The sequence below is a fragment of the Typha angustifolia genome, chromosome 9 (assembly GCF_048772165.1).
Source record: "Typha angustifolia cultivar Huaian chromosome 9, ASM4877216v1, whole genome shotgun sequence".
In the NCBI taxonomy this organism is placed as follows: Eukaryota; Viridiplantae; Streptophyta; class Magnoliopsida; order Poales; family Typhaceae; genus Typha; species Typha angustifolia.
In genome coordinates, this window is record NC_133247.1 from 40,892 (window position 1) to 50,999 (window position 10,108).

Sequence of the window (10,108 nt, forward strand, 5' to 3'; positions counted from 1 at the left end):
GAGATAATGTGCTTAGTGGAAGGGTCATCCACAAGTCGGTATCGTCCTGGTGAGGAAGGGAGCATGGACTGGCTTCTGAGATTGATCGATATCACCATATCTCGATTACAGCTCGGTTAATAAAAAAAAATGTCGATTAGAGTAAGTACGGCAGTATGTCAAAATAGATTAAAAAATCCATATGTATATAGAGGTACTATTTATAGATATGGTATAGAGGCACTATTAATAAGTACAACAATTGAATTCTCTCTAGAGAGTGTCCTGTGGTAATTATTTCAATTTATCCGTTCTGCAAAAATTAAAAATTAAAATAAATAACTCTTTTTAGAGATAGAAATCTAAATCCCAAGGTGGAGTGGAGACATTTTAAAGAAAAAAAATTAATAACTTTTAGTTTATTCTTCAAAAACTGGAAAAAATAAATCCCAAGGTGGATAGGAAATGTTTTTTAAAATTCTAACATAAATTTACTCTACTTCTTTTATTATATATACAAAAGGACTCATTTCTTGTTTTCCGAATTTGCCATTCATAATAGCCAACACTGCATGAAGCAAATCTTTCTTCTACGCACACACCCTCTGCCACGACAGTTCTGTTATTTTTTAAAAAAGAAAATGACCTAGTTCTGTTTTGAAAAAACAAATTTCAAAGCATATGAGCAAGGCTTTGTGACCCAGCATCCTAATGGGGAGCCAATTTTTGCAGGGTCAAGATGCATCTCGGTTTAAATTAAACCTTTCGAATTAGTAAAACATAGGTGATTAGGTTATTATTAGCCACCCATGTGAGCAAGGGTCTTTTTGTAACAATGGCATTTGATCAATGATATTTTTACTTTTTATTCTTTCGCATGGGAGCACCACAAGGACGGGCAGTTGCTATTTAGCGTAGGCCTCCACCTGGAAGCGGAAGCGGAGGTCTCCCGCTCTGGTGGTCTTATGAATTTCTGACGATCATTGTCGCTGACTCTTTCTTTCCCTTTTTACCAAATGCCCTTTGCATTAAGTTATTTACTTGATGATCGAGTTCTTTTTTATTTCCGTGGCAAAAAGGAATTCTTCCTTGTTTAATATTCTGTTTTCTCAAAACAAAAGGAAAACATTGTTTAGCATCCCGGCTGGTATTGTACATTTTTCTTTGGCCGACCATAACGATCAAACCTCCTAGACATAACTAGAGGTGATCATTAAACCCAATTCACCCAAACCTAGCACAGATCCACCCAATTTTAACCACCTAAATCTGATCTAACCCGAGCCTGAGATGATAGTAAACAACAAACAGCATAGGGTCAGCCTTAGCCTACCCAGCCCAGCTCAAAAATTCGACCCATTACATCTATCCATAGCCCAACCTATAATACATGTATAATTCCGTAGTTTATTTAGTCTCATATAAGATATTTAGTAAAAAATATATTCTCATAAAAGATAACTAAAATATCTTCATAGACATCTATTATGTTTGGCCCAATAAGATGTAATATTTTTTAAATTTCAACATGTTTTGTTAGGCCTATTATACTCGACCTAAGCCCAATATCGAATGTGCTAGTAGATAATAACAGACTAAAATATTCTAGCCATGCTGATGGGTTAGGCCATAAATAAAAATTTAAGCTCAGTAGGCCGCCCACCCGATAATCACCTCTAGACATAACTAGAAGCCAGCCTACACTTTGGATTTTCTTCTTTCCTTTTGCTTATTTCCTTGGGTTCCATGTTGCATTAGAGTAAGTTAGTTCTTCTATGCTACTTTTCTAAGTACTTATATCAGCTGTTCCAGAGGTAATGATAAAAATCATTGATCAGTAATGATGATCCAACAAGACACTTCTGTCGAAGACTGTAGGACAAAAGCCAGATAATGTGATTAGCATTATTTGGAATCTGTACATTACTCTCCAACCATCATAAAACGATTATTCAGCTTCCTTTACATCATTCCTGCATCTGTCCACAAACATAAATTTGGTATTTTCACCCAAGTTATAGACATTGACATCAGCAAGGCTGAATACAAAGATACACAAGCCACTCTTTTATTCGCTTCAGATCTTCTAGGGTCGGTTCACCTTATTACTAGTGGAAACTTACAAGAGATGTTAACTGAAGTTCATGAACATGCACATTAATGGTGATTAGGTATGTTAAACCTATAACCTGCCCAGCATTTCTGCATCATCAACCTGTGCATACTGTAAATTATAAGGTATCATTAAAGCATGATGTTTAACACTTCCTATTGCGCACTTTGGTACATCTGCTTATCCTTCATGAAACCCAAATTGTGGTAGATGCCTTTTTGACCTTATCTTGTGCATTCTAATATGAATGACCTTGGATCATTCAGCAGACACTAAAACTTGTTTGAGATCATATGCGTGCATGCATCAACATCTCTCATATGATACTCCAATGGGCATACCTAAGATATTATTATTCCCAACGCTCCATCCATATTCTTCAAAACCATGGGCTCTTGGGTGGCAAAATTGAGCTTAGATCTTGGTAAAATCCTTCAGCTATATATTTCCTCTCCACATCCGACACCCTTCATCCTTCAACCATCCATCATCCCCTATTACGTGGGGATAGGTTAATGTAAAGGATGATAAAGAAGGATATAATCATATATGTAGTCCAGAATAAAGAATGTAAGACATGGACAGCACCCTTAAGTGGCTTATATGTAAAAAAAATAAAAAATACAAACTTGGACTTAAACAGGTACCCAGTTTTTCCAAGAAAGAGGGAACTATATAAAACCTGAAGAAACAGCTATGAAGTACCTCTGATGTAACATTAATTGATCATACAGAAGTCCCAATCTTCTCTCGATAGGTCAACATTTTGAACCTGCCCTTCCTCTGTAAGAATCTGTCAAAATATACAGCAGAATAGCATCTTTTGGTGCTCCTGATATTCACAAATCTGCCTAATATGAAACATTGGGTAAATTCAGTTGATAATGAAAAGGCCTTACAGTGTGTTCTCTGGAATAACAGTTGAACTCTAGAATAACTGCTCCAAAACACCTGCCAACTCTATATGTGAACTTCATATACATTAAGTCTAATGTTGGTAAGTAGCACATGAAATAAATACAGCAACATATGAACCATTCAAGATTTCTTATGAGAGAAATAAGAACCATTCAATATTGGTGGACGGTGGACTATAAATATAAATTGTTCGTTAATTTACTACCTTAGTTGTGCTTGTAATATCATATATTTCTGCTACCTTTTTCTCTCATTTAGCAATACAATCATATATTAAAGATCCATCTTAGATAATAGATATTGGTGTTGACACATAATGGCACTATGGCATGGTGCTAATGTGACAATATGAATAAACTCAAAATAATAATCCTGAATGTAGGATGAAGGAAACTAATGTAACACAAGCACTGAGGGATAATCTTAAAAGAATAGGATACAAGAACAATCAGTCCACAGAATTGTTACGTTTTCAGTTTTCACAAGCTATATATTGCAAGGTTTTAGTTAATTCCAGACCACATTGTGCCAGTTGGCACAACAATTAGGTCCCAACCAACTAAAGTGGAAGGTGCGGACCAGGAGACCATGGTTTTGCATGTCACATAATTATAGAATCTCAATTTGTGTAATAAACCACATTTCCATGCACCTATATATATATATATATATATATATCAGCAGAAGATCAACCATACAAGAAAATGACTATTCCTGCACCTTTGGTTGACACGCTAGGCATATGAATATTGAGTATCAAATTTAAACAAGGTCATAGAATTAAAGAAGCATAACCGAGTAGACTTCCCAACATTGCTTGCATGATAAATACTATGCTAAACATTTCAGATTTTCAGATTGTGCTTCTGATAGATGGTTGAATAATTAAACGATGGTTCAAAGAAATGCTTCACAAGAGGATAAATGAATGATGTTTAACAGCAGCATCTTGGAATCTCCCAGAATATCCATCCTTATCACAATATGCCATTTCTCAAACGAACAGATTCTAGATAATATGTTCTCTTTCAAATTAAGTTACATCAGTTGACGACCTTAGAACTTCTTATTATGATGTTTTATTAGGCTACAGCAGAAGCAAATATGTACGAAATTTAGTAATGCATTGATACAACAACAAATAAATACTAGAAACTGTAAAAAGAATAAAGAGTTCATCCTTACCTTTTATCAGATGACCAAATTCGCACAACTTCTCCAATACAGTTTCCAGAACTCTTTTTCTTCGGAAGAACAGTGACATGCAAACTTCCTGCTCCACAAAAAAGTAACAATAATGCTTCTTGAGCTATGCTAGATACTGGAGTACTTCAGGACTTTGTGAAGGAAAAAAGCACATTCATGTGAATAGCATTAATTATTTTAATATCTAAAATTTGTGATATACCTATATCTAATCTTCGACTCTGTAGATCCTGTCATAATAAAAACATCAAATTAGTTAACTCCTTCTGATTGTGAATGAATTAATGCATTATATGTTTTCATCAGCATATGTCCTAAACATATTCAAATACCAGGTATAACAAGACTCTCCAAGATGTCCTGATAATATCTTCTCTAGTAGAATGATAAAGGAAAGATATTGAATACCAGGGATAACAAGACTCTCCAAGATGTCCTGATAATATCTTTTCCAGTACAATGATAAAGAAAAGATATTGAATTTGGAGAAAGAGAAAATGCAGATCATTAAAAGACAGGTATTAAAGAGCTTCTCCATAAGTTCTTAATAAACCTGAAAGTAACAAACTACAGATAATCCTAGAGATACGAAAGAGTTTATTGAGAAGTTCATAAGAACCTGATAATATGATATGTTAACAAACTACAGATGATAAAGATTAGGCTGCCACATCACTTAGAACTACCTGAACAGAAGTATCTGCAGATGGAAACTTCAATTTGCTTGGCTTATTTCCTAGTTTCTGCCTGCAACCTATGGCACCACAATAGCAATCTTGATCTGCTCCAAATTGTACAAACCTGCAGATTTGTTGAATTTATTATTAAAATTGAGATAAATATGAATAACAAATTATGTCGGGTTAAATGACTTTCATGCACACAATTTCAAGGAAAATGCAGCATATCCATAAGCAGGCACCAAAACAAGGTGCAGTATAACATACTGATAATCATACGTCAGCTCTTCCCCCTTTGTTATATCGCGAGTTGCAAATATACCAATCCGGGTTTCACCATCAATTGTCCTATAGAAAGATCATATGTAAATGTGTTCCCTTTAATAATAGCTATATCAGAAAAATGGAACGTGGAGAACCATTTCTGCATTTCAGTATTAGGCTGACAGCTGTGGTTTATATATCTAGACTTGTTTCCCTTGTAAGTAGCATCAATGACCATGTCTCGGTTAATCTCGCAGAGATAAAAGTTAGTTTCTCCACAATGCTTCATTTTCCAGAGCCTTTCCTCACAGGTTTTATCATCGATTACTGAAAATTAAGAAAAACAAAAATATTAACTCAATCTAAATAGACTATACTATCTGATAATCATCTGCCAGAACTCAGAGAGTAGTCACCTTCACCAACATATTCAATCACAAAATCTCCTCGTCTTATATTTTCATCTGCTACGAGTCCTGATCCACATTTCTCTGTCTGAAAAACATTATGTACAAAATAAAGAGTATATATAATACTGAAAGATAAATACTGAAGCTTAATGAAAAAAAGAGCATCTAGAAATGCAAACCAAAAGGCAAGAGCTATACTACATTTGATGAGTAAGAAACCAACAATATTATACTCCATAGGATTTTACACAAAAAAAAAAGGAGGAAGCTACATTGCTACAAGCCTCATCTGATAAAACTTTATAAAAAGGAACCAAGATTTCTTCATAAAATTTTCCCTTCTTCTGCACAAAAATGAGTGACGCAAAAGTATGTGGTTGCATTTACTGTTAGAGTGATAGCTCTAGCCGTCCAGTAGGAAGAGTGACGAATAAATGTGTGACCTGAACAAAGTAGTGATTCCCATGCATCTGGTTGGCACCATCTTTTCAGCCAATTGTTGCAATATCTACTTAGATATATGAGCATGTTTGTAGTTTCACAATTTTACAGGACTTACCTAACCAACAAGGAAGAACAAAATCTGGCTAACTCTACAAAATATAGAGGAGGAACATCTGCTTGAATCTTAGGTATTGAGGGGAAGGGGGAAAAGTGTGAACAAATAATATAGGAATCTTTTGCTGCAATTTCTCATAGTACCTTATCATTAACTGTCCTTGTGAAGGAACATTTTCCAATATATATCTACTGCTACCAAAGAAATTAATAATATAATATAAATTCCAAATTTTTGTCCCAACTTTCTTCTTATTTAATTTTGTAGACAGAAAAAATAGATGAAGACTTGGATAAGTGGAGTGGAGATGGATGAGATATGGAAGGAGACTGATTATCAACCCCTCATAGTTCTTCAAAGCACACCTTATAATAATCATGGTTTTATTGAGGATTCATCATTCATCAATACTGGTAATGCTGGAATCATTATATCTTTGAGAAATCATAAGTATACAAGAGATTTTATCCAACAATTTTGTCAAAGAAGATTTTCAATTTTAACAGTTTTGTGCTACAATGAATTAATTGACTACTAAAATGTAAATCTAATAAACTGAGCGGCAGTTACAGATACCTTTAGTTAACCAAGGAAATCTTGAAGTTCAACTGTATATAAGAATATCTTGGACATTTTGAAATTTTATACAAACCTTACTCCACCATGGAGATCAAAATATATATTGCTCTAACCCACAAGATGGTTAAGATATGGGGCTGGGAAGACCCTTATTGGGACCAAGCCATCAACTAAATGGTCTTGCTGAAGATTGAAGAATGCTTTAGATTTAAAGATGATCATTCAATTTGAAGAGCATCAATGAAGAAGTTAAATCGGTTCTTGAACATGTACAGTAGCTGAAAGGAAAAGAATAGAGATGTAGATGGGGCCAGCATTCCGTGTTACATCAAATTAACTCATAAGCTTTTCTCCTTCTGCATGTGTCAATATCAACATAGTGACTAGTACAACTGCTATCCCTCTGCATGTGCCAATATCAACATAGTGACTAGTACGACTGTTATATATGTAATAGCAACTACAAACATTTATATGGATCTTCTTGTTAAAAAGGATAAATCAAAACAAGGAAAAGTAAAGGAAGAAATAACTATTGCGGTGCCTGATTTCGTACCTTAATTAGTTTTACTTTCTTCACAGGACGGTTCTGAAATGGTTTGTTGATGCACAAATTGCCACAATTGCAACTTTGAGAGCATGTCGACAGAAGTGCTCTGCAAAAGAAAGAGAGCATACTAACGAATAACACCAGTCATGTAGAGACGATGAAAACATGGATGTGGTACGACAAACAGTAATGGCACATGATTCACATTAAAAAGGATAATAATACTATCTCAAGAGACACCATGGAGAAGTAGAGAGCATGCAGCATCCATTGCCTCAGATAGCTGCGTTTGGATAAGGCATGCTACCTCTATTTGTAAGTTATCAAAAAGTTGTTTGTTCCCTTTTTCTTGAACAACTTAGGAAGAAGATCAATAGAAATACCCGCAAAGGCAATCCCTGTCACAAACAGTTGATGATCCAGAAGAAGGGCTGCAGGAGCAGAAGATGCCGTCGTCCTCACCACGCCTTTTGATCTTTTTAGTGAGATAGACATCTTTCTAGAGTCAAAGAAGAACAGGAGATGCCTCTGTTTAGCAACTGGCAGGAGAAATTATTAGTTCCAGTCTGCCTTAATAATCATTTGTTCTTCCGTTCAGATTATTTTGAGTAAAAACGCACCAAGATTCTCTAACCATTTTAGTCCTGGTTTGTTTCTAACTTGTTGTTACCAGAGGATGTGCGAAACTGAAGGAAAAGAAGAAACAGAAAACGAAAATCGAAGAAAAGAACACAATATTTGGGGGATACTGCGGCGAATGTAGGTGTAGGGCATGGCCTGTTGCTGCTTTTTCAGCCAATCCGGGAGCTGGAATCCGACGGGTTCACCCCCGAGATGATGCAGCAACTGCTGAAACGCGTGCTCAGGGCTCGCGCTGCTGCCGCTACTGCTCTGGAGGAATAAATTGATGCAACAAATCCACCACCATCTGATTATAATTTAGAAAGAGTAGGTTGTTTAAGAACTAAATACAAGTCATTGCTAGCATAAGATACCTTCTTCTCGGCCTTCATCTTCTTCGGTGACCGGGGAGATCTAATCATCGCCTTTGTCGGAAGCCAATTACGGCACTAGACGGAAGAAGAAAAAGGTGATAATCGACGGAAGGAATAATTGAGCGATCAAACACCCGGGGCTAGAAGTGTTCGTCCTCTCAAGACGACTCCGACTTTCAAGATCGTATCATCGCTGCTTCAAGGGTACGTTGTTTGATCGCGGGCACCGGAGTTTGAGGGCGTAAGCTGCTGCAAAGAGACGGCTGCTCCTCTTCGTTTGTAGACGGCGAATCGCATCGCTAACGTGTTCAAATGGCCCGACCCGTTCAAGCCCGACCCATTAGATATAACAAAAAAATTAACAAAACCAGGTCGATTTAAAAATCTTCCAAAAAAAAAAACACAATAAAATAGCACTTTATAAGAAAGCAGAGGCGGAGATGCAAAAATTAACGATACCGACCCAACTTCTAATCAAATTTAAATTTAGTCTAAACAAGTTCTGGTTGTAAATGGGTTAATCTATCTAATCCGATTTATTCAATAAATTATTGACCTATTTAAATTTAAATATATAGGTTAGATTAGATTGAGTCGGGTTGGGTCAACCTATCAATCCAATACTATATAAATATTAAATTTCTAACCTTAAGTCTCACACTAACTTTCACACCATATGTATCCTCCCACCCTTTTCAAAAGCCTAAAATGGTCAAAACCCTCTTCATCAAAGTCGCATGCTGTACGTGCCATCCTAATCTCCTTCTATCCTCCTTCCCTAATAATCTCCTTCTCTAATGCCTTAGTAGGGTATCATCAAGCTCACTCCTTTCATTAGCTTCTTCCACCTTCATCGCCTTCGTCAATCCATTCATACTATCTCCAATCTTGTCATCCTCACCAACGCCACCTACCTCTCGCCTCCACCGTCATAGATTCATAGGAGGGCCTTCCTCCTACCTTCTCTTTTTGGATCTCTGATGAATTACAATCTTTCTCTCACACTGTTGAATGCTCAATCTACTTTTCCTACCCTCTTCAAAAGCCTAAAACCCTCTCCACCAAAAACATTTGTCACTTTGATCTCCTCTATCTCTAATAACCTCCTCCTCAAGTGCCTCGATAGGTCTCATCAAGCTTGTTCCCTTCCTTGACTTTTACCACCTCTGTCACCTCCATGGCCACCGCCACCAATTCATTCAAGCCATTTTCATCTGTGATATTACCATCCTCACCTCCATCCTCCACCACCTCTCCCTCGCCTCTACCATCACCTCCATGACCGACTATATCTTTTTCCGCTCTCCAACTCTCTTACCCCTATAAAAAGGTTATTGTCGTCCAAGATCTACATCATTGGTGATCCCTCCACAAAGTGAAAATTCATCGTCGAAATTGGAATTAAAGTTTGCTTAAACTTATTTACCTAGTGAATGAATTTATGTTAGAATTAAAATTATAATTGAATTAGTAAATATTAATTTTTATATAAGGTAAATATTACTGTATTATTCATGTCGTGTTAATACAACTTATTTATTAAACAGGTTATCCTAATCGTATTATATTGCTCGTTTAATAAATAGATCGTGTTCATATCTACCAAATATAACTTATTTAATAATTGAATTATGTTTATATTAAGATAAAATTGACCTTGTCCGAATCTAATCCAACTCAAACCAACTTAACTTACCACAACTCAATTGCTATCCAAGGCAAGCCTAAAAGTAAAGACTAGTAGATGAGGTGCCAAGCTCGAGTAATCTTTAATTAGGGAGCTCTCTTTGCTTACCCACGTTTTATTTTCTCTATGTCAATAATAGGTTCTCAGGCATTGTCCCGAATGTCTTCA

The 10,108-nt window shown here is 36.0% G+C and overlaps 1 protein-coding gene across 10 annotated transcripts; it reads right to left on the minus strand.

Annotated features, from left to right (window-relative positions):
• Nucleotides 1-2,019: 2,019 nt before the first annotated feature.
• On the minus strand, nucleotides 2,020-8,575 carry LOC140767127 (histone-lysine N-methyltransferase ASHH3). Of its 10 annotated transcripts, none has more exons than XR_012105544.1 (13): nucleotides 8,254-8,572; nucleotides 8,008-8,149; nucleotides 7,642-7,753; nucleotides 7,265-7,364; nucleotides 5,577-5,655; nucleotides 5,316-5,487; nucleotides 5,164-5,244; nucleotides 4,903-5,017; nucleotides 4,419-4,446; nucleotides 4,196-4,283; nucleotides 2,992-3,063; nucleotides 2,798-2,885; nucleotides 2,020-2,586 (listed from the first exon to the last, which is right to left on the minus strand). XR_012105544.1 is itself a non-coding variant. In XM_073106922.1 (13 exons), exons 1-12 carry the CDS (start codon nucleotides 8,299-8,301, stop codon nucleotides 2,811-2,813), a joined length of 1,101 nt encoding a protein of 366 aa, XP_072963023.1. In that variant the 5' UTR covers nucleotides 8,302-8,573; the 3' UTR covers nucleotides 2,020-2,586; nucleotides 2,798-2,810. The 10 variants fall into 10 exon arrangements, 9 of the variants coding, with proteins under 9 accessions (XP_072963023.1, XP_072963025.1, XP_072963028.1 ...); XM_073106922.1 differs by having other exon boundaries at nucleotides 2,992-3,052; nucleotides 8,254-8,573; XM_073106931.1 differs by lacking the exon at nucleotides 2,020-2,586 and having other exon boundaries at nucleotides 2,604-2,885; nucleotides 2,992-3,052; nucleotides 8,008-8,144; nucleotides 8,254-8,574.
• Between the last annotated feature and the right edge of the window lie 1,533 nt (nucleotides 8,576-10,108).

Coding starts and splice junctions, on each gene's coding strand:
- LOC140767127 (XM_073106922.1), bottom strand. CDS start 8,301: ATGATTAGATCTCCCCGGTCACCGAAGAAGATGAAGGCCGAGAAGAAG. Junction 7,754..8,007: donor CTACACCTACATTCGCCGCA/GTATCCCCCAAA, acceptor GACTCTAGAAAG/ATGTCTATCTCACTAAAAAG. Junction 5,488..5,576: donor GATTGAATATGTTGGTGAAG/GTGACTACTCTC, acceptor CTTAATTTTCAG/TAATCGATGATAAAACCTGT.